We start from the raw sequence: 24,397 nt of genomic DNA on the forward strand, positions 1-24,397 counted from the left end.
GTTATAACGAGAAAACAACTCCCGTTATGTCGAGATAATTTTCTCGTTAAGTCGTTATAACGAGATTACAAAAAAAACTTTGTCGAGATCACGTGAAAATTAAGTCGTTATAACGAGAAAACAACTTTTGTTATGTCGAGATCTCGAGAAAATTAAGTCGTTATAACGAGAAAACAACTTTCATTATGTCGAGATCACGAGAAAATTAAGTCGTTATAACGAGAAAACAACTCTCGTTATGTCGAGATCACGAGAAAATTAAGTCGTTATAACGAGAAAACGAGAAGGAAAAAAAATAATATTGCATGGCCGCTTAGAACTTCCGTAGAGTAGAGAACAAAAACACAGGAACAATTTTAGAGATACATGATCATAAGCCAGGCACACTTTTATGTCCAAAATAAATTGATGTTACACGTTTCACGTTCTTCTTAACATTACTGTCAAAGTTTTAATGTCTTAAAACAGATTATTGGATAACTCAGATTAACACCAGTCTCAGAAAGAAACAGTACATTGCTTATTAACATTTCTCTAAATGAACATAAACATTTGGGTTAAAGACAGAAATAAATGTCACTCACTGTTGAGCGTTGAACCGCAGACATCCACAGAGCCATCCCTCACATGTACTCTCTCGTGTACTAGCTCTCCTCATTTATATTATTCCGTCAAAAGAGGAAGAGGTACATTTTTATCATGCCCCTGGACTGTCTGTGTGTGTTTTGCTCCCCATGTGCTCCGTGACCTAGTTTTCCCATTGATTGTGTGATTGTGTTATCTGATCCACATGTGTCTCATTAATTACCTTGTTTAGTGGTGTATTTAAAGTATGGTCTGCCCTATGTTTCCTTGTCGAGTCTTAATCGTCATTCCCCGTTGTGCTACCTGTGTGTTCCTGCCTGCCTTGTACTCCTCGTTTCCTGGATATTAAAGACGGTGTTCTCGAAATTCTCCTCGTTCCTCGCGGTAGTACAACCGTGACAGAAGACTCGACCGCCAAACAGTTTAACTGAGTGTTTCCCCTCCATTTTTGTTTCCGTGTTTGTTCAGTGTTTTGTTTTCTGTTTTCCCTATGGATCCCTTTGACCCCTTCAACCCCTTCTCCCGTCTGGAATATCTCCGCCTCCTGCTGGAGCAGGGGAAGAGATCACTCGAGGGCCATACCAGACTGTTTCTGGAAATCGCCCATCTCACCACCTCCCTGGACGACGTGCTCTGCGCATTCTATGACACCAGCCTGCACCCCGCGTTCAGAGCGCCGTCATCCGAAAATGGTCCTCAAGCGGATTTCGCCGCCTTTGTGGAGTGGATACTGGCGAGAAACGGATCCCCGTTCACCATCTGTACCGAGGAGGATCTCGCCAGTTCCACTCTGGACCCAGATCCCAATCAACTACCACCCCGCGGCGCGGAGCTGCCCGAGCCCACCATGGCTTCCAGCTCCCTCGTCTCCACCAGAGCCGTCAGTCCACCAACTCCGCCAGGCTCCCTCGTCCCTCTGGCTCCGCCTTGGTCAGTCGTTCCCCTACCTCCACCTCGGGACTGCACTCCTCCTGCTTTGCTCTGTCCTTCCGTCCCTCTGGCTGCGTTGGGCTCCACCTTCCCTCCAGCTCCACCTCAGTCCTCTGTCGCTCCACCGTGACCTTCCGGATCTCTACCTACACCTCGGTCCCCGAAGCCTCCGGCTCCACCTTGGCCCTCTGGATCCTAGGCTTCACCCTGGCTCTTTGGCTCTCTGTCTCCGCCTCGGGCTCCTCCGCCACCTGCTCCGCCGCCGTTGGTCGGCCCCCTGGAGTCATCAGCCCTTCCTCCTCCATGGCTCCTCCCTCCGTCGGCTCCACCGTGGGTCGTCATCATGGCTGTGGCCTGGGTCCCGCCTGGCTCCTCCTGCTCCAAGTCCTTCCAGTTTCCTCCATGGCTCCTCCCTCCATCATCTCCTCCCTGGACTCTGTTTGCCGTCCTCCTCCCAGGAGTCCGTCCTCCGCCTGAACCTCCACCAGTTTTGTTTACCGGATTTCCTGCCAGCACTTTTCCATCATACTTCCACTCCTTTGTCATCCTCCTAAGTCCCCCACCATGTGCTCCATTTGCTCCCCATGTGCTCCGTGACCTAGTTTCTCCCATGTGTGATTGTGTATATACCACCTGTGTCTCGTTAATTACCTTGTTTAGTGGTGTATTTAGCCCTCTGGGGTCTGAGGTGATTTTAGGGCCCTTGAGATTTTTTGACATTGCCCTGACATTTGTGCTTATTTCAGCTACTTATAACATACTATTGGCCAACATGTATTTTTTTGTATTCAGCACAAACTGTGCTACAATAATATGTGAGCAAGATGGATGTACATGTTTGCATTTTTTAGAAAAAAAAAATATTATGCGTGGTTAGTAAGTTTTGGGGGGAACAAATGTAGCTGAAATAAGGCCATAAAACCCATACTGAATAGTTCTGAATAATACTTTTGAGTAATCAGTCTTACTCATTCACAGAAAACAATATATTGATTTACATTTTGTAAGACATGTTTTGTGATAGTCAAGCTTTATGCGAGGGAGTGACAATGGCCATGAATATTTAGTGATTCACACCTGAGAGACAAAGGGCCGTCACATAATGGCCCATCAGTGAGTCATGTGACTGTGAGGCAGATAAGAGAGAATGTGAGGAGATTGAAAAAAAAAATTGTTTATATTATTTGTATTTTATTTACAACACAGTATAATAAAAACATACATAATGAAGGTCAAAGACACATTATTGTGCACACTTATCTAATCACAGAGATGTGGACAGACTTTGAGTCATTCCTGAAAACAAGTAAACCATACCTGATATTTAAGTGCTTGCTGCTTCTTTCCATGGATTCAAGAACAAAAAAACATCATCAGTAGTCAAGGAGCTTGTTTTACCATTGAATATCAGTGTAGTTGAACATCTGATGCTGGTACAGTGCTCTCAGAGGAAAACAGTTTGAAGAGACTCAAGTGAAAGTCAGCAGGATTCATCTGTGGTGCAGGTTTCTGATCACTAAAAAACAAACAACCAAAAAAAAAAACATTTGTGAGCAAGTTAATATCAGGAGCATCTGTATATATAGAGATTTTGTAGTCATAGACTCACGCATGCTTTGTACTATCGTAAAAAAGGACATTTTATATCTGAGAAACGAATTATTATTGTTTAGCACATTATAAAAATCTAATTGTGAACATAGTATTAATAATAAACATGGTCTAAACATTCTTAGACTCGTAGCATTCATAGTTGAACATCTGATGCTGGTACAGTGCTCTCAGAGGAAAACAGTTTGAAGAGACTCAAGTGAAAGTCAGCAGGATTCATCTGTGGTGCAGGTTTCTGATCACTAAAAAACAAACAACCAAAAAAAAAAACATTTGTGAGCAAGTTAATATCAGGAGCATCTGTATATATAGAGATTTTGTAGTCATAGACTCGCGCATGCTTTGTACTATCGTAAAAAAGGACATTTTATATCTGAGAAACGAATTATTATTGTTTAGCACATTATAAAAATCTAATTGTGAACATAGTATTAATAATAAACATGGTCTAAACATTCTTAGACTCGTAGCATTCATCATGTTACAGTGTACACTCATATTACTTTTATATAGGCTATTGTTTTACATTATATAGAGCATGAAAACATCATCGTGTAGTAAGAAATTGAAATACAATGAATTGTCTATCATATTGACAATGTTTCACTCGATTTCAAACATTTTAGTCAGGAATTATATTTTGGGAAAAACCCAACTATGATTTTGTAGTCATATAGCCTAATACAGTGTTTCCCAACCGGGGTGCCATCTGTCGAGAGCAGGGGTGCCGTGTAAAAAAATCATTTTTTAATATTTTTAAATTGCTAAAATGTTCAAAAAAGCATCTATTATATAATATCCATTTCTGATGTCGCCAATAATTAGAGATGCACCGAAATTTCGGCTGCCGTTTGGGAAACACTGGCCTAGTATATATGATTTTATAGTACAATATGATTTTTTTTGTCATAGACTCACACATGCTTTGTACTATCGTAAAAAAGGACATTTTATATCTGAGAAACTAATTATTATTGTTTAGCACGTTATAAAAATCTATTTGTGAACAGAGTATTAATAATAAACATCGTCTCTGTCATATAAATTGGTCTCTTCATTAGAAATTAGCCTACTGATTGCCACCATTGATGGACAAAAATTTTTAATATTAAAAATATCTGTATGACATTATATTCTGCAGTTCTTCCCTGTTGTACCGAATATCTATACTTTTCAAATGATCATATCAAAGTTAGAAATTCTAATATTGTGACAAAATTAATTTTGTAGGGTGCCACAAGTTTGTTAAAATTTCCAAAGGGTGCTGCGACTAAAAAAAGTTTGGGAAACACTGGCCTAGTATATATGATTTTATAGTACAATATGATTTTTTTTGTCATAGACTCACACATGCTTTGTACTATCGTAAAAAAGGACATTTTATATCTGAGAAACTAATTATTATTGTTTAGCACGTTATAAAAATTATATTTGTGAGCATAGTATTAATAATAAACATGGTCTAAACATTCTTAGACTTAGCGTTCGATTTCAAACATTTTAGTCAGGAATTATAATTTGGGAAAAACCCAGCAAGTAAATGTGTTCAAGTTTGTGTCGCAATAACACGTTAACTAATGCAAAAAAGAAACATTACTTACTCATCAAATTGATCTTCTGCTCCACTGGATGAAGCAGTGCGTCGCATCTGGTTCTTCTTCTGAAGTAAATCCTGGCTAATTCCTCTCAGCGCGTTTTCTTCTGAGGTAAATTCTGTGTTATTCCACTCAGCGCGTCGTCTTCCAGAAACTAACAGTAGCCGCGATTAACTTGACTATCCTCACACTTTGTTTACGTTGGACGTTTACATGTGCGCGCGTCTCACGTGGATATTATCATATGAAGATCATATGCGCTGTGTAAGATTATATTTGATCCCGCTGGTGGGATCTCCTCCTCCATCTGGTTCCACTACATACGTAGTCCCTTGAACGTCTTTCACAACATAAACCTCTGGTGCCCGTGCATCCTGGATTTTATTTCTCCCCATTGGACGGTGTCTTAGATACACTTGTTGTCCAACTTTGAGTTCAGGGCAATACATCGCTCTCGTGTCTAGCAGCTCGTTCCTCTGCTTTCTTCTTTGCATACTCTTTCGCTCTCATATGGGCTTCTTGAAATCATTCCCTGTGAACCGACAACCAACTGGAGTCCGTGCCTTCCCCAGGCTCCCAACCCAACAATGCATCGATTGGAAGGTGTGGTTGTGTCCCAAATAACATATAATATGGAGAATACCCCGTCGAAGAATGAAGAGTTGCATTGTAGGCATACACCAGCTCTGGCAGATGCTCAGGCCATCTTCTCCTTTTCTTGGGCAGCAACGAGCATAACAGGTCATGCAAGGTGCGACTGAATCGCTCACACTGGGAATTTCCATGTGGATAATATGGGGTAGTTATTGTCTTCCGACCCCCATACAACTTGCAAAGTTCGCCTATTACCGCGCTCTCAAAGTTTCTCCCTTGGTCAGAGTGCAGTCTTTCTAGCACTCCATACCTAAGAAACCACTCTCTCAGGAGGACCTTAGCCGTGGTATCGGCTTTCTGGTCTCTGATCGGGAATGCTTGGCTAAACTTGGTAAAAACATCGGTCACCACCAGAACATGTTCTCGACCATCAACAGCCACCACCTCCAATGGTCGAGAAGCCAGAAAAGGGGTCCAGGATGGCCGAATCTTAGGCTGTGGCATCTTAGCAAGCACACAACGTTGACAGTTTTTTACCCACGTGTCTACAGCCTCATACATTCTTGCCCAATAGCACCTTGGTTTGAGCAAGCTCAGCGTCCTTTCGATTCCTTGGTGCCCCATTTGGTTATGTACGCACTGCAGCACTGGTTCAATTAAGCAAGAGGGAAGTAGCAGTTGTTGACTCACCCAAGAAGGTGTTATCAATTACTTGATACAATAGTCCTCCATCTTCCTTGAACTTATCCCATTGCTTGAGTAATGACTTCACCTGTTGAGGCAGCCCTCGTCTCTCCCGAGCAGAGGGCTTCCTCTGACCACGCCAAAACTGCTTAACAAGGCTTAGAGAGGGGTCGGCATCCTGAAAGTGACAGAGCTGCTCCCTAGTATACCCAGGTAATGTTGGAGTGTTTCCGAGATCAGAATCTGGGCTACCTTCCTCTTCAACTAGATTCCCTAGGACCGGTCTAGCTGTGCCGAGGTCTGGTTCTACAGTGGTACCCCCATATACCTCATTACAGATGGCCACACAATAATCATACTCAGCGTCTACGGTCACCTCCTCCCCTTATTCTAACCCCAGTCTCCTAGACAGAGCGTCAGCCGCTGTATTACAACATATAGCCGGTAACGAACTTCAAAATTGAACACAGCCAACTGTGCCACCCATCTCTGTTCCACTGCCCCCAACCTAGCCATGTTAAGATGACATAATGGGATGTTGTCTGTAAGTACCACGAACCAAGATCCCAGCAGATAACCTCTAAATTTCTCTACTACAGCCCACTTTAAGGATAAGAGCTCCAGTTTTAGACTGCTGTAATTCCGGTCACTGTGTTCAACACCTCTTAGCCTCCGACTAGTGTAGACTATTACCCTATTCTTCCCACCTTGGTACTGGTACAAGATCGCACCCAAACCCCAGCTACTGACATCAGTCTCCAATACAAACGGGAGGGAAAAGACAGCATATCCCAGCATGGGAGTGCAAGTAAGCTCTTCCTTAAGATGCTCGAATGCCTGTTGGCACTCTAATGTCCAAGCGCCCTGGAATAACTTATCGCACTGAACCCCACTGCCCTTTTTGGTGCACATATTTATGACGTCGTGCAAAGGTCCTGCCACCTTAGCGAAACCCGCGATAAATCGGCGGTAATAACTGCAAAATCGTAAAAAGGGCCGCAGTTCCTTTATGGTCTTTGGCACTGGCCACTGCACTACTGCGCTGACTTTGTTGGGATCAAGGCCTACACCTTGAGCCGATACTTGGTGCCCTAGAAACCTTACTTCTGTTTGTAGAAAGTTAAATTTTTCCACTTTTAACTTCAATCCAGTCCCCTCAGTCAGCGGAATACCGTTTCCAGACTAGCCAGGTGAGTCTTGAACATACTCGAATAGACCAGCAAGTCATCCAGGTAAATGAGGACTATTTGAAACACCAGATTGCTCATTACGGCCTGCATGAGCCTCTGGAATGTCACCGGCGCGTTACAAAGGCCGAACGGCATACGTAAATACTCATAAAGTCCGAAAGGTGTGACAAAGGCAGTCTTATGTTGGTCCTTTTCATGGACAGCCACCTGGTGGTAGCCACTTGCCAAGTCGATGGTGGAAAACACCTAGGCCTTACACAGCGCATCTAGGCTTTCATCTATTCTCGGCAGGGGAAACGCATCTCGCTGAGTCTTCAAGTTCAGTTTGCAGTAGTCCACACACAGCCGTAGACTCCCGTCAGCCTTACTGACTAAGACTACTGGTGAAGCATATGAGTTGGAACATTCTGGAATAACTCCCTACTTAAGCAGTCCGGAATTGTGCTCCTTAACCACCTCAAATTGATTTGGAGGGATCCGTCTGTAGGCTTGTGTGACCGGCATGTTATCAGTCACATGAATCTCATGTTTTACGAGATCGGTGTACTCAAGATCCTCGTCACATACTGCAAACGCATCTGTTATGTGGCTATTCGAACTGTAGATTGTGCACCTTCTGACATCGCTTCCTGAACTTTACTGAGCGCATCTTGCCAATCTGAATCTAACGCTCCTTTCAGTGCATTATCAAATTCCACCAAGATTAGCTGTCGGCAGCGCTGAGCGATATTCATTCCAAGAATACCTGGAGTCGAGAGATCAGCTTCTCCATCCTTCTGATCTTGGACGATCAAAAATCCACAGCCCGGTATAGTTACACCCATCACCTGAATATCCAACTCTACATACCCCAAATATGGAAGAGGAAGTTTATTAGCGGCAGTAATTCGCAACCACTTCGAGGTGCTGTGCATATCCTTATCTTCCCTGTGCAAGTGCTCCCTGAAGAAACTTTCCGTCAATGTACTCACATTACTACTCGTGTCTAAAAGACACCTGACAGTTATTCTCCCTATACTAATTTCAACCTCGGGGCATTTGCCCACTGCACACTCCAAAAAACGTTCCTTAGTCAGAGGAACACTGCCTGAGCCATGGTCATCCCCTCTCATTGCTCGGCTCTGCACAATGGAGGGACTGCATTTCCCGACACGCCTATGTTTCTGTAGGAGCCGCTATCTGGTCTTCCTGTTTGCCTGGCACTGTGCACTGGCGGGCTATATGTCCTACCCCTTCACACCTCAAGCAAATAGGCTAACCATCTCTGGTATATCTGGACCTAACTTTAGCTCTTTGGGACCTTTCAGAGCCCAGTTCTTGCTGGAGTATGGGGTCCCTGATCCCCTCCACAAACTAATCCCTTAACGCTAGCTGTGCATCAGGCACCGCATTAAGTGACTGCCTGAGTGCTGCATTTAACACTGTCTGCATTTAAGATCCTCCCCCTCTAACTGTCTTCGGGCATAGAAAGCATGTAACAGCTTAGGGGTAGTCTGTTTCTCCCGGAATGCGTTCCTCAAGTACGCAAACAGCTCCCGAGGCTGTGTATCCTCCCTCCCCATACACAGTTTAACCTCATCCAGAGCCGATCGCCTCAAGTGTGACAAAATAAAATCTACTTGATCCTCTTCACTCAGTCCCCTTACCCAAATAACTCGTTCGAGTTCCTCGATAAACTCATCAATGGTCTGACAATCTTTACTAGTCACCGCAATAAGGAACAATTTGCTTTTCTCTGGGAATATAGACATAAGACCTGGTATTAACAGTGCTCAGCCCAGCGAGTGTCGACATCACCTGATCGTGTCTTCTCCCCAACTCCTGTATTTGTGACTGAAGTTGTAAGAACGCGTTACCTCCCTCACCGTCGTCAGCCCAAGACGCGGCTCCCCCCAGGTGGCCCCCTCCTCAGACACTTCCGCCTCCAAGCCCTATGCCTCAGTTCTACCGAGTCTCAGTCTTTGTAAAGCTCACACCAACAAAGTCCGATGCCGCTTCCTCGTTCCAATGGGTCCTGGCACCCTGGCACCTTGTTGTCCTGCAGACCTTCCTTGTGCTGCGCACAGCTCCCTCTGTAGCCTCCGGAACGTGACCCTCCTTCACCTCTACTGTTGTTTATCCTCCCACTTAACTAACAGGGTTGTCGTTTTTTTCCCTTTTAAATAAAAACAAATTACACGGAAACCTGCTGAGAGAACTACCCCACTCCTGGTACCAAACAGATGTGACCGTGGTAATGTACTTACTACCGGAGTACATCAAATATCATCAGACATCTATAAAAACATGGGTTCTTTATTTATAACCACATATGCGAAGAATGTGGCATTAATGACAGAGGTTTCCACTTGTGGGCAAGATCAAGAAATAAAATATATATGAGGAAAACAATAAAAGAAACCCATTTTTACAACAAGGAGTTTGCATCCAAAATAAAATGTCCAAAAATAAATGTAAACAAAATACACAATTTCTCTAATGTACACAACTACAAGTTCTCTTGGCTAGGTCAATACCCTGATAAACAATGGTAGTGGCTTATGATGCTTTTCTGAGTAGAGAACAAAAACACAGGAACAATTTTTGAAATACATGATCATAAGCCAGGCACACTTTTATGTCCAAAGTAAATCGATGTTACACGTTTCACGTTTTTCTTAACATCACTGTCAATGTTTTAATGTCTTAAAACAGATTATTGGATAACTCAGATTAACACCAGCCTCAGAAAGAAACAGTACACTGCTCATTAACAATTCTCTAAATGAACAAACATTTGGGTTAAAGACAGAAATAAATGTCACTCACTGTTGAGCGTTGAACCGCTCAACCGAGATCCACAGAGCCATCGCTCACATGTACCCTCACGTATACTCGCTCTTCCCTCTGATATTATTTCGTCAAAAGAGGAAGAGGTACATTTTACTTTCTCCTCAATACCACAACAGTAATGTACGATAATCAACCAGTAAATGAACAGAGTAAATAAACACTCACGCTCAATTTCCGTCACTGTGGACTACACAGTCTCACCACACGAATATCCCCCGCACTCTGAGAAACGCAAAATCCAGCTAATCCAACAACAGAAACTGCAATGAGGACTTCCTCTTTTTTTCCTACAAGCAAACCGTAACGTTTCCCAGCTCGTGCATGCTCAAAACAGATCAGCAAGACCACACTCTCGGGAAAGCACCGCCTTCTCCTTTTGCTACGACACTGCACAAAGTGCACAAGGAAGTCCCTAGCCGCAGGGAGGTGTTATCACAGGCTCTCCTTTTTTCCCTGGTCACACACAACTTAATTCGTATTTGCAAGGAAGACCTTGAGTACCTCCACAGATTTCTCATCTACACACACAATTTTCTTTTCTACTTCTTGAACCTGACCGAGCACATTCACCATGTCTAGTTGGTACACCAGCATCTTTGAGATTATCAGCTCTTCCGCAAATCATAAAATGCTCCTTCCACCAATCTTCTGTGCAATGTATGGGCTACATAGACGGTCCCAAGGGTATGAAAGTGTTGCAATGCTTCTTAGGATTCTCTTAACTTCTACCACTGTTACATGCAGAAATTCCCCTCCATTGTCATTCCCTTAAAGAGGTACTCTTTTCTTTGATTTTTTTTAATTCATGTTCATGATTCTTACTGTACAACACTTTGAACTTCTTGTTAAAAGACAAATACAAAGTTCTGGCATGAAACTCTAACTGGCGCAGTCCTATAGATCTCAATATGGCATAATGACGTCATTATCACATGGCACAGTTGATTGATTCTCTCCTGTATCTGTAACATATGACCTCACTGCTCAACATTCAATTTCCTGACAGTGTTTGCTGTAGCAGTAGCAGTGCACTTCATAAATCCTCCACCTTCCCCAGCTCCACCTGTATAGATCTGCTACAGGGTGATCATGTATGCTATGGGGGTTATTCATATATGCTGTATGTGCAGCAGCAATATTCCTTACATGCTCACAGCCGCATGTTGTGGATGTATTGGCAATAGCAAGTCTCTGTACTTGCTCTGCCGCAACAGCAGCAGCAGCAGCAGCAGCGTTGCAGATCTATTCCGCCAAGACCAAATACATTAACATCGTCATGTACCCTTTTCCGATCCTGCCCCCTCTCTCTCTCCCACTTTGCTTCCTGTCTGCGCTCCACCGTCGTATCATAATAAAGGCAAAACACCAAATAAAGCAATAAGCCCCAAGAAGCCGTGGTTTAATAGTGAAATTATAACAGCTAAGGGGGTTTTACAACACCCCTTAGCTGTTAAAAATTCACTGTAAACCATGGCTTCACGGGCTTATTGCTTTTATAAAACGGTTATTCCATATATGTAGCAAGGTTTCACAAAATAAAACAAAGCAAATAAAATATAATAATGATATTAATAAAATCATTCTTCCACCAAAAAATGTAGTTCCTCAGAAACGGTTGTAGTTGCAACAAAGTGGTTGCCGAGCATCACACATATGCAGAAACAAAGAGGTGTATGTTTGTAGATTTACAACAGCTTCGAACGCGGCTCAATCAATCAGAATCAAGGATAACAACTATCCATTTTATAAATACATTTTTTTAAATAAATAAATAAATAAAAACATGCTCATTCATAGAAAATTAAACTAAAAAATATTTCAATAGATTTGTAAGATAAGTTATAGACAAAAGTTTATGAGACTTACAATTGATGGTATATTATGCTCTATAACATTTTATAACAGAATACTAATTTTACACAATCTAAAAAAAGCTTGTGTACTTGTGACGCAGATTGCATTTGGACTACTAATCAAATAAATGTTTCTCTTGGTTCTTTGGAGATATTGTTCTGTTCCTGTTCACAGTAAATGCACTTATGTGTGTCACTTTCCACACCTGTCTTTGTTTGGAGGGTGGGTGGGTGACAGGAAGTGCTTGTTTTTATAGTGATGCTCAACCTGGGGATCTGAGTTAGAACACCTCTTTCCTGAACATTACCACATAGGGCTCTGTCACTTTCTCTTTTTGATTACAGACTGTCTGGAAATCTTTTGTACAGTTTGTTTGATTTTTTTGCTTTTGACAATGCAGAGGCCATTGAGGGATGCCATTTTGAACTGTCCATGTCCCTCTAACATGTGTTAGATAGCTTTTAAAAATTCTGCACATCACCACTATTTATTGCAGCAACAAGCTACGACCACTCTTCAGTAACCACACACAACATTGTATCTGCACTTTCCTCTGTGTTTACCAACATGACGTAAACACAAGAACAAATCAATCAAGAATGGAACATTCATTTTTGCATGTACTTGATTAATAATAGAATTTCAGATCATTTTAATAAAAATTATCTTATTTAGGGCAGGTTTACCTTAAACATAAAAAAAAACAAATCTTTCACTGAATGTTGACACTGAGGGACAAACACCTGAAGAGTAACTGTGGGAAATGTTTGTGCATTTGTGTGAATATGTGTGTAGTTGTCACTCACCATCCCGCAGCTGCAGCTGTCTAAGGTACAATGGGTTTTGCAGGACGTTACATCGTCCCAGTTCATCCTCTCTGGTCACCAACATCAGATCTGAGTATATAAACATTGTTACCTAGAGAGAGAGCATGAGAGAGTGTAAATTCAGCAAAAACTGATCAAATGCAGATGTTTCAAAAGAGCATTTGGAGTCATATGCAATACATGTGATGCATGCAGTCGTAGTTAACTTATTTTCATAATTCACCCAAAGACTGCTGAAGATAATCAAGTAATATTTTTGTTTAAACTGAGCCTTAAACTGAGTAATTATGGGACAGTTACGGGGGTTGTGTTATCTATAAATGTGTATGCACATGTGAACAAATTTTCAGATGGCAAGAAGCAAAGAAAAGATGTTTTCTTTAATGTTAATGTTTAAAGAAAAAAGATGCCTTTAATGTTAGTGCAATTATGACACCTTGTTGCTCCCTAAATGTTTGCTCCATTCTGTTTAACACAGTTTAAGAGAATTTTTACCATGCTTTCAATTGTTAACATGGCTCACAAAACAGCATTCACTTCAATGGAATCTGATGATTACACTTGTCAATGCATTTTGCAACACTCTGTTTACATTTAACTGAATTGAACTTGGTATAGTGGTAAAGTTCTTCCCTAGTGTGAAAAGGGAATATTAACCTTCTACATACACACATACACATACACACGCATATACAGTGGGTACGGAAAGTATTCAGACCCCCTTAAATTTTTCACTCTTTGTTATATTGCAGCCATTTGCTAAAATCATTTAAGTTAATTTTAGGGGGTCTGAATACTTTCCGTACCCACTGTACATAAAGTGTAAAAAATAAATAAATGGACCAACAAAAACTGCAAATGAAAATTTTCAAACAGTGTTTTTCATTGCATGCAAATGAGCTGCATGATTATTGTGGAACAGTCACAGCTTACCAGTTTCAAGTGATAGAGTGGACAGAATTTTAAGTTTAAAAGAATTTGACATTTAAAACTCATTTGTGGAATTGATTCTGTCTCAGCATTTTGAACAAAAAAACGTTTTTACAACGTTTTTAATCTCCATCAAATTTATTAGATATACAGTTATGTCTACGTGATGTGCAAAAGTCTTAAGTAATTTGTTTTACATTTTAGAGGCACAGCGTACTTAAGTACAGTTTTTACACATTATCTGGGAAATGGTTAAATAACTGAGAAACATTGTTGTCTGACCATGGTTACAGGCTTCTTCAAATTGACAAAAGTATACAAAACAATCAATATAAGCATGTTTTTCAAACAGTGTTCATGCAGGGCAGCAGTATCTACCAGACATGGAGGGTCTGCCCACACAGTATCTGGCCAGATGCTGACTCTGGTTTTTGTCTCTTCAGCACATGTAATATAGCCTGCCAGCTGTATTTGTAAATGAAGGTCAGAGTTTGGCCCTAGGTAAGGATTATAAAACACTCACTTACTCCTCAGTGTGAAATTTTCAGATCTTCGCTTTATGCAATACCATTCTTGCTTGAGAAGCCTTCTGGGTAAAGGTTATATAACATTTCTTTATTCCATCACATTAATCCATTTGCCTTCTCATGAATCTTTTCTGTTCTGGTTTGGTAACTTACAAAGTCATACATTCCTTACTTTGTGTGACTCCAATTAGGGGGTTAAATTAGTCTACAGATTAAACAATAAAAGGTATGATGGATTAGATGAAATTATCTATAAAGTTAATTGTATACCAGTAAAAATCATTCAACCCCATTTAAAAATGTATTAAATTGCACTACATTTAGAATGGTCATGGAAAGCGATTTCAAGCGTAAAATGCCCTAAATGCACATTCACAATATGCAGCGTGTCTCTTACCTTGATAGAAAAATGCTTGCTCTCATATAAAACCATTTCTTCAGAGATCATCAGTGTTCTGTTTGGGCTACACAGATCTACAGGCTTCAGAAGAGAAAGAAATGGACTCTTAATCAGATTACAAGGTAAACCACTTTTAACTCATATAACATTTACAGTATAATATTAGCTCCATGTTTGAAGAAGGTTATAGAAGAAACACAATCACTACTAACATATGCAAATCGCTGAACCTTGCAGTAACTGCTCTTTACAGAGTACTTAACCCACACAGTACACATACCATCTCTTACCACATTATTTTCTAAAATAGTACACTGTAACTTGCAATTTCTGAAATTGTGTTTGTAGGTACATAGGCTACATCAGACTTGTTGTGTGACATGCTGTCTATCTTCAAAAACCATAAAAAAATATATGGTTTGTGATTTTTTTTGATAAATATGATGAATGTGGTATGGTAAATATGTGTTTTTGTGGAAATTTTATGAAACATTTAGACAGATTTACATTAGAAACTAAAATTGTCTGTTCCTATTCATAACTCTTGGTATTGTTGGTCCTATGCAGCTCATGGTGATATTAAAGCTGCAGTCCGTAACTTTTTTGTGTTCAAAATTTATATAATAAGCAAGTACACCATGAATCCATTTTCCAAACCGTGTTTTTGGCTTATCCTGAATCACTACGGTACACCTATATTTATATTATATGTTTATATTCTGACTTTTTTAGACTGGTTCTGGTGGAACCGTTATCAGCTGTTAATAATCAATATATTCCAGATTCGCTAATGAATCATTTTTTTATCTAATCAGTCAAACGCCTTTGCAAAAGCATCGAGAACTGTTTGTGATTCAATTCACACTCTAAATCATTTCCTGTGGTTTCTCACATCAAAATAGTAATGAGATAATTTGTAAAACTGAACCCAAAAAGGTCACTGGATAGGATGGATTTACCTAAGTGCATTTTAGGAAACTAGGAAAAGTCTTCTATTGTTTCATCAGTGATACAGCAGATCTTTATTGTGCATGCAGCCTGTGAACAAATCTACAAAAAAGAGATTGCATATCCATATATGCATGTCAGTATATAAAAAGAGTATCAAAATACGGGGACACTTTTGGAAAAGGTGCCAGTGCCGCAGTATTGATTAAAGCCAAGAAACTCTACAGATTTCAATACACTAATGGCACAAAAATTGTTTACAGCAGCTTTCAAAGTCCTCTCAGTAAGTTCCCTTTTCAGTTTGTCACTTTTATGGTATGTCAGGAAGTGTCAATTTCTTAAGCCCTAAATTCTAAATTCATCTGTAATTGCAGCAGTGAGTACAGCACTCATTTTAGTGGCAGCACTCATCAAAGCTCAGAATCTTCAGGGCCATTTTTTTTTTCAAGTTGAAGCAGGAGCCCAATCCATTCCCCTTCCAATATTCTCCATCTGAAGTGGCCTTGTCTGGTGAGTCAATAGGAGCTGCACCCCACTTCGGGCTCCAAGTGTCTATGAATGTTCGCAGTCAGAGGAAACACTTTATGAAACTTCTCCCCGAAGGAGCAGGGAAGCTAGATAAAGTACAAGTGCAAAGTCATCACACCAGTCGCATCAAGCTCGGGCTGGGGAGCCCTGTGCAGTATTTGGCAACTGGACAGGCACTCACACTCAGTGGTACATAAATTGCCTAGAGCTGTTTGCAGTCCTCCTGGTTCTCAAGAGTTTTTATGCAGACATACAGGACTTTCATGTCCTGATCTGAATGTATTGCACGGCAATGGTGGCATACATAAATTGCCATGGGGGAATTTGTTTGCACCAGATTCCGATTCGCTGTTTTGTTGTCTGTTCAGATCGTGTTCTATTCTGGAGCATGTTCTCTTTCTTTAGGGGATGAAGGATTCATCCTTCGAAGGTTCTGAGGATTTGGGACGTATTTAGAAAACAGAGGTGACCCTGTTTACCTCCTCAGAGACAACACACTTTCTCTGGTACTCTCTAACTGTGGCTCATTTAGAAGTGGATGCTCTGGTCCACAAATGGTCATGTGTTCCTTCCTATTCACTAGTGCTGTGCATCCACAGCCAGAGAGGTGGAAGCTCCATGTATGGCCCTTGAGCAAGACTCCCTAGATTTTCAGGGGCTGTCCCATGCACTCTTGAATATTATTTGGACAGCATCCCAGCCTTCTCAATGGTTAAACAATTCTGTGTGCTGAAAAGGTTTTTACTTTGTATTCTTCCTCAGAGGAAAACTTGGTGTGCTGTATTTTACAAATGTTTTTGCAGGGCTATTTCCCTCTGTGCTCAAGGACTCGAAAGGGTCAGCCGTATCCAAGTATCGGCTCTCACTGGGTGGTTGAGGTCATCTGTGAGTCAAGTAGTAAGCAATGACAAGTGTGACATGACTGGAATGCTGAATTGCAGAGCAGGTAAAAACATCCACATCAGAATCAGAATCAGAATCAGAATGAGCTTTATTGCCAGGTATGTTTACACAGATGGATTGCCTGAGAGAAGAAACTGTTCCCGTGTCTGGCCGTTCTGATGCGCAGTACTCTGTACCCTCGACCAGATGGCAACAGTTCAAAGAGGGAGTGGGCTGGATGTGAGCTGTCTAGAGTGATTTTGCTAGCCCTTTTGCTCACTCTGGATGAATACAGTTCTTGGAGAGTAGGGAGGGTTGTACCAGTGATTCGCTCAGCAGTCCGGACTATCCTACGTAGTCTTCTGAGGTCAGATTTGGTAGCTGAGGTCTTTAGAGGTGCAGTCATTTGTGTAGAGGGAGAAGAGCAGTGGGGAGAGGACGCGACCCTGGGGGGTGCCAGTGCTGATCGTACGGGTGCTGGATGATAATTTTCCTACCTTTACTAGCTGCTGCCTGTCTGTCAGGAAGCTGGTGATCAACTGACAGACAGAGGTGGGCACGGATAGCTGAGTTAGTTTGGACAGGAGGAGGTTTGGGATGATGGTGTTGAAAGCCGAGCTGAAGTCCAGTTATGATTAGTCGTAAATATTTCCCTTTTGAGCTGATTTACTACATTTAGTACTCACATCCCGTGTGACAGCCACTTTCTGTGCTCATGCTTTCAATGTGTGCGCTCAAAAAAAACGTATATAAGAAATTTAAACTGGTTTTATATGGCTTTAAAACGCATGATTTCAGTGCGATAGACGTGATAATCAAAACCAAACAGATGTTTTTTGGCAGAGTATCCTGAGGTAGGAGCTGTAAAGGCACAGGCCTATTCTGGAAAAAAGGGGCAGGCAGCAGCAGCACATTTGCATTGAAAAATAAAAAAAATAGGCATTTTAAAAATTATATAATAAATTATATGTGGGGTATTCTGAGCTGAAACTAGTGTTACGCTAGGGACACCTGAGACTTATATTACATCTTGTAAAAATGGGCATAATAGGTGCCCTTTAAGTGTATCAGGGCCTTAAGTGTCATTCATATTTTAAATTTATTATGAATAATTGTATATTTTGGTTTGCATCCACCAAGTTCTAAATAGAATGAATGAATGAATGAATGAATACTTTACAATAAAGTTCCATTTGTTAACTACATTAGCTAAAATGAAGCAACAATGAATAAACATTGTAACACTTAAAGCCTTTTTATATAATGCATGATAAAAGTAGTTTTAATGCATTAATTATGTCTTATAATGCACCTTATCTCATGAAAAATTATTACCACAAGTATAATACAATATAATACTTATCCATTCATTGTTACACCTTTAGAAAGTATAATGCATAACAAAAACATGATAAACAAAACTTCAAATATTATAATGGATATTAACTTTGGTTAAATTGTTTTTATCAAAAGATATAATGCATTACGTACATTATGAATATTTTTATATTGCATTATACATAAAGGATTTAAGTAAAGTGTTACCAAAAACACTTTTAATGCATTTATTAATCATAGATAATGTTAACTAAGAAAACATTAGTAGACGTTAACTAATGCGACCCTATTGTAAAGTTATGAGATAAAGAGATGAAATAAGTGAAAAGAAATACCTTTCCTATGTAAAGTATTTCATTCACTGTATTCACAAAAAAAGGCATTATAAACACAAAATACTCTATGCCCTGAATATAAAGAGCGTTATTTGTACCTAATAGCATGTGCAAGATCTACACACTTCCAGTGTTTGACGCGTTGACCATTTAACTGCAACACAGTGTCTGACTGCTGCAATCCGGCCTGATCCGCTGGACCACCTGAGAGAAGAAACACACACAATATAATGACATAACAGTGAGTGTTAATCAGCTGTGACTCATGTGGCCTGACAGATACTCAAACACACTCATGCACAATCTATGTGACTGCCTCAATTACACAGGTCACATTCTGACAATTTACAGTAGTGACATAACTGTGAGTGTTAATCAGCTGTGAGTCATGTGGCCTAACACACACAACACACAGTGACCCATATTTGGCAATAATGATTAATGATCCATGATCCAGAAATACCACACATGCCGAGCCTTCAGTTCAGCAGTATCCTCTGGCAAAAATGCAAGCACACACACACCAGACACAAAGCAGTTCTTGCCTGGATCGACTGCTTGTATACGAACAGGCGAGTCAGAGCAGATGGTGAAGCCAAAGCCGTCCTTTCCTCGTAGAATGGTCACCTAAAACTCACACGCACAAACACTCATGAGTACGATACACTGCTACCTGCTGGAAAATATAAGACACTGCAGTCCATCAAAGAAGCAGCAACACAATTATTTGTATATTCTTATTTGTCAGTGAAGGAATTCTACAGACAAATATTTTTACCGTTTTTTAATGAGCCATATATTGTAGATTATACTGAACAACTGAATGTAGATTATTCCTTAAGCAAATGGAGACAAATTATAGATAAACAAACATGGGTGCAAAACAACTTAGGATAGTATTTAATGACTGTTAAGCATGCTCACTTTTTAAATGTAAGTTTCATTTCGATTTCATCTTACAAGCACAAACATCATGTGAGGCAAACTCAGAGACAGAAGAAAGCAATATCCAAATGTAGCATTTATTAAATAATAAGAAGAAAGCAATATCCAAATGTAGCATTTATTAAATAATAACAAAAGTAAGGAAACTAGAAAAACCAACAGAGGAACAGAAATAAGCTGTTTTAAACTGTGTAGCCTCAGCTGATAGGGCCAGGCGTTACAAACTGATGCAACATTGTGACGCTATCACACAGGACACGTTTTAACCTGCTCAAAATATTATAATGATTTTATGTATATTTGAGTTTTAATAGGTTTTCATGTTGTTCTTAGACATTTTATTCCTCTTAACCGTTTTAATGTGTGTATGTCTTTAAGTGACTTTGGGTCTGCCTGTCATGTGACTCATCACATGACAGGAAATAGGAAATGAACTGTATAAAGGACGCAGCATGGCAAGCAAGCCCTTATTTACAAACATGCTGGTGATCACCCTTTCTGAACTGTGGAGTTTTATTCTGACTTATACTTTTCCAGATACAAGCATTGAAACATCACTTGGATTGTATATACACTGTTGGACAATTTTGGGACATTCACTTTGGGACTAGCAACACGCTGGATTGCTATATTTTATCTTTTGGTGCAAACGGACTCCGGAAAATGAAAATGTTTTTAACAGCCTAATTATTATAGTTTTATTGAGTTGTTTTAAGTTCCCTGTGAATATTGTAAATACATTTTATTTATATAGTCTATGTCTGTTGTTCGTCTCATCTTTTTAAACACTCCATGCTCACACAGTATTATCTGACCCCATTTTAACAATTGCAAGATCTTCTGATAAGGCAGAACGTTATGCATATACTAACAGCGGTAACAGATTAACAAGAAACTTAAGGGGAAACTTAAGTCCACAACACAAGATCACAAAGACATTACATCAAGATAAACTCTCTCAATGCATTCACAAATATATTTTTTTAAAAATGACAATTTATCAAAGTGAAATAACTTGAGTCTGACAGAGAGTCACAGTGACAAAGCAGATGTGTATGCCAGAAACTGTCCTGTTAGAGAGGCCTGTAATTGGTCAGAGTAATGAGTGGGTTTGAAAGATAGGAGTATGTTGAAAGGTTTCAACTGTGTTGGCCAATCAACGTCTGTGCATTGAGAAACTATATTAGTGTTTCTGTGTGGTATTAAAGGGTTAGTTCACCCAAAAATGAAAATTCTGTCATTAATTACTCACCCTCACATCGACCTTCGTTTATCTTCGGAACACAAATTAAGTTATTTTTGATCAAATCTGAGAGCTCTCTGACCCTCCGTAGACAGCAATGCATCTGTAATGTTCCCAGGTCCAGAAACGTAGCAAGGACATCAGTAAAAAAGTCCATGTGACATGGTTCAACCGTAATTTTACGAAGCTACGAGAATACTTTTTGTGCTCAAAGAAAATAACATAATTTATTCAACAATTATTCTCCCCAAGTTAACGTCTTCCACCATTTTGGAGTGTACTCCAGAACGTAATCAGTGTTGTTTATGTTCAGCATGCGTGAGCTTTCTCTGAACGTGTAATCAGCATTGTTTACGTTTAGTAGACAGTGTGCACATGATGAATGTAAACAACGCTGATTAAGGTCTGGGGTACTCTCCAAAATGGCAGAAGACGGTAACTCGGGGAGAAGAATTGTTGAAATTGTTAAAATAGTCACATGGACTATTTTACCGGTGTCCTACTACGTTTCTGGACCTGGGAACTTTGCAGTTGCATTGCTGTCTAAGGAGGGTCAAAGAGCTCTTTTTTATCAAAAATATCTTAATTTGTGTTCCGAAGATGAATGAAGGTCTTACGGGTTTGGAACTAAATGGGTTTGAGTAATTAATGACAGAATTTTTGAGTGAACTAACCCTTTAAAGGCACTTGACATGTTTCCCAGTCGCGTAACACCAAGGTAGGGTATTCATTTGGATTCAGATATTAATTTAGATTAAATATTTATTGTTGGACATCAAATTCCACTATTTAATTGAAACCCTGCAAGTAATACAAGTCAGTGAAATGGATAGATACCAGTGCATGCTCGCCTCACTTTTGTACTTTGGATTTTGAACATTAGGTTTCCAAAGCACCAGCACAAATGTATGCAAAGGTTAAAAGAACATAGGAGTAAATTTCTATTAAAGGTGAGCAGAAATTAGATATAAATTCTCTGCTTGCATCACGTCAGTCTCGCTTGTCATAAAAGTGAGTGAGAAAACACATAAATACACAGTTTGACCAATTCATGCATCATTGCGTTCACATCAGGAACAAACCGTACCATAGTGAGTTTGCACCCAAGTTCAGAAAAAGGCATTTACATTATCCAAACAAACCAGTGACAAACCTGAGTGTGCACCAAGATGCAAGTGTGAAAGCCCCCTTAATCCTCAACAAATGGCACCAACATTCTTTAAGAATGCAGGATTACAGGCTGTCAGGACTTGGGTTCAGGTTCTTGACTTGGTTTTTCCTTCTCCATGTGGCAGCTTCACACAGCTAATTTGGCATTGTTTGCTCATTGGATCCTCACGTTTCACATCTCTCTCCTCATTATTACTTGCTCTATACCTGTTCTCGCTCCGCACATCCTCGGTGCCATCCTGTCGGTCTTGTTCTGTCCTTTCAGTCCTGAGTTGTATACTGTGTCTCTGCCCAGTTTCAATGGTGGAATCCTGCCTTCTCTTCATGGTTTGATCTTTTGCTTTGTCCTGGTATTTGATTCTCTCTTATCCTCAGATCTGGTTGCTTGAGTAGACTGTATTGATCCCTGCCTGCTACTACAATTCATCCTCGGATAATCTCCTTCTGGTTCAGAATGTCAATCTTGTTTTGACCCTCACCTGACCTTGACTCTCCCTCGTTCCTCTGCTCAGCTGGGTGGAGTTTGGCACAAAACTGTTCAGCCTCTGTCTGTTCTTGGGTCCTCTCTCTATATACAGAACCTGACACATCAGTTACACAAACCTGGTTAATAAATGGCTCAGATGTCTGCAACCACATCTTTCATTTAACAAGCAGTTTTATGAACAACAAAACACTTTTTATTTTAGAACCAATAAGGTCTGTGAGGTGACTCTAGGACAATGCATGGGCAAGCCAGTAAAGCAAAATAAGCAACTCCAAGTGCTTTCCCCAGTCAAGGTCAGGGGGTTCTCTTGCGATTGTCATTTTTGCTTGCATACAATAATTCAATGGACAAGTATGGTAGGAATAAGAACTTGGGAGAATCCCAAAAAAAGTGGCGTATCCCAGCAGCAATTTTTTCTGCTTTGGTGACCACAAGAAAGGGTTGGCTGCAACAAAATCACTCGCTTGTGGATGCAATTTAGTGTGTGTGTGTGTGAAGCTCATGGTTTTCCTTTGCCTATAGCAGTGGTTGTCAACCCGCGGCCCGTCACAAATTCAAATGCGGCCCACCATGCTGATCACAATTTAAGAAATAACTTTCAGTTTTACAATTCATTTGAGTTTTTACATTAATTTTAAAATGTACTAAAAAATATAAGCTATAGTGTTTATATGTAAAATAATTTAGTTTTTCATATATTATTTTCAGACATGAGCAGAGCTGTACTCACGTAATTAACGTTACGCATTTAACGAACACTTACAAGCACGCAGTTTGGCATAATTCAAATCAAATAGTCATCAGCAGCCATTAGTTCTGTAAAATTGAGCATCAGAATGGACAAATTTGTTATTAAGGGAGAAAAACGATATGTGGAAAATGCCAGCGAAGGAACATATACAAACAAGAATAGTCGCAGTATTAGCAGTGAAGGTAGGAGAGTGCTGGACTTTCGGCATCAACTTTCGGTTTGCCCCGCCACTTACTTGAAGATGTTCAGGCAAAAGGAAACACCCATACTACGCAGCAATCATGCTTAATTGCAGAAATGTGGTAAAACATCTCTGGAGAGAACCTGGAGAGATTATTATATTCGAAAGTGCTTTCCATATTTGGATCAACACAGGCTACATTTGTGAATGCACATTTTCTGCAATGTCGTGCATCAACTCACGCTTCCGTACTCGTCTTACAGACTGCAACTTACAATCGCAACTTCACTGTGCTGTTACTCCTTCCGAGCCGAATTTCACAAAATTGGTAAACTCCCGGCAGCATCAGGTGTTTTATTAATGGTGAGTAGAATTATTTATTTATTTATTTATTTCAATGAATGTAATCGATTAGATATCATAATATTTAGGCTATAATATTATAAATCTTGTTGGTTTGTATTGGTGATGTAATATGTAAATGATATGCGTGCAGTCCATGAGACTTGCATTTGGACCATAGTGCAGCCCAGTGGAAGAAAAGGTTGAGAACATACTCGGTTACTAACGTAACCTCGGTTCCCTGAGATATGGGAACGAGTACTGCGTCTTGCCAGACGCATATGGGAAAAGCCTTTTTTCTCCTGCACTGAAGCCTTTTTTTCATTCACGTAGTGAAACTGCACGGCCATTGGTTCGTGCAGTGTATTAAAAACGAACCAATGGCTAGGAACACAGTACAATCACCGTGCTAATGTAGTGGAACGACTAAAAGTATCAAACTTCCATAAGCAACCAATTCCCATAGAGAAGTTAACAACAACCAAAGGCTAAGACGGGCTGAGCTTCCTGAGGTCACACACGGCCTGGTTAATCGTTCCAGAGTACTCATGTAACTTCGACACCCAGGGGTCGAGAGCTAACAGGTGAACTAATGCCAGAGAGCTTGAGCGTGATACGGCCAAGGGCTCTCTACCAGATCTGTTTACGCAGCGCATGTCACTTCACGCTGAAAGGACCCTGGCCTGCA

The 24,397-nt window shown here is 40.3% G+C and overlaps 1 protein-coding gene and 1 long non-coding RNA gene across 2 annotated transcripts in view; both read right to left on the minus strand.

Moving 5' to 3' along the window:
* The window catches only part of LOC107740003 (regulator of G-protein signaling 3-like), a 44,836-nt gene extending 30,206 nt beyond the window's left edge, over nt 1–14,630 (minus strand). Inside the window, exons 1-2 of the mRNA XM_016552277.1 lie at nt 14,557–14,630; nt 12,682–12,793 (exon numbers count right to left, since the gene is read on the minus strand). Of these exons, the coding sequence (XP_016407763.1) occupies nt 12,682–12,793; nt 14,557–14,607 (163 nt within the window). The 5' untranslated portion in view covers nt 14,608–14,630. The remainder of the gene's footprint in view (nt 1–12,681; nt 12,794–14,556) is intronic.
* A 4,510-nt stretch (nt 14,631–19,140) lies between these two features.
* LOC107739980 (uncharacterized) overlaps nt 19,141–24,397 on the minus strand; it is a 25,698-nt gene continuing 20,441 nt past the window's right edge. Inside the window, exon 3 of the long non-coding RNA XR_001640048.1 lies at nt 19,141–19,217. This is a non-coding gene — a long non-coding RNA (uncharacterized LOC107739980). The remainder of the gene's footprint in view (nt 19,218–24,397) is intronic.

This window comes from Sinocyclocheilus rhinocerous, unplaced genomic scaffold (assembly GCF_001515625.1).
Source record: "Sinocyclocheilus rhinocerous isolate Xijiao unplaced genomic scaffold, SAMN03320098_v1.1 scaffold285, whole genome shotgun sequence".
Classification (NCBI taxonomy): domain Eukaryota; kingdom Metazoa; phylum Chordata; class Actinopteri; order Cypriniformes; family Cyprinidae; genus Sinocyclocheilus; species Sinocyclocheilus rhinocerous.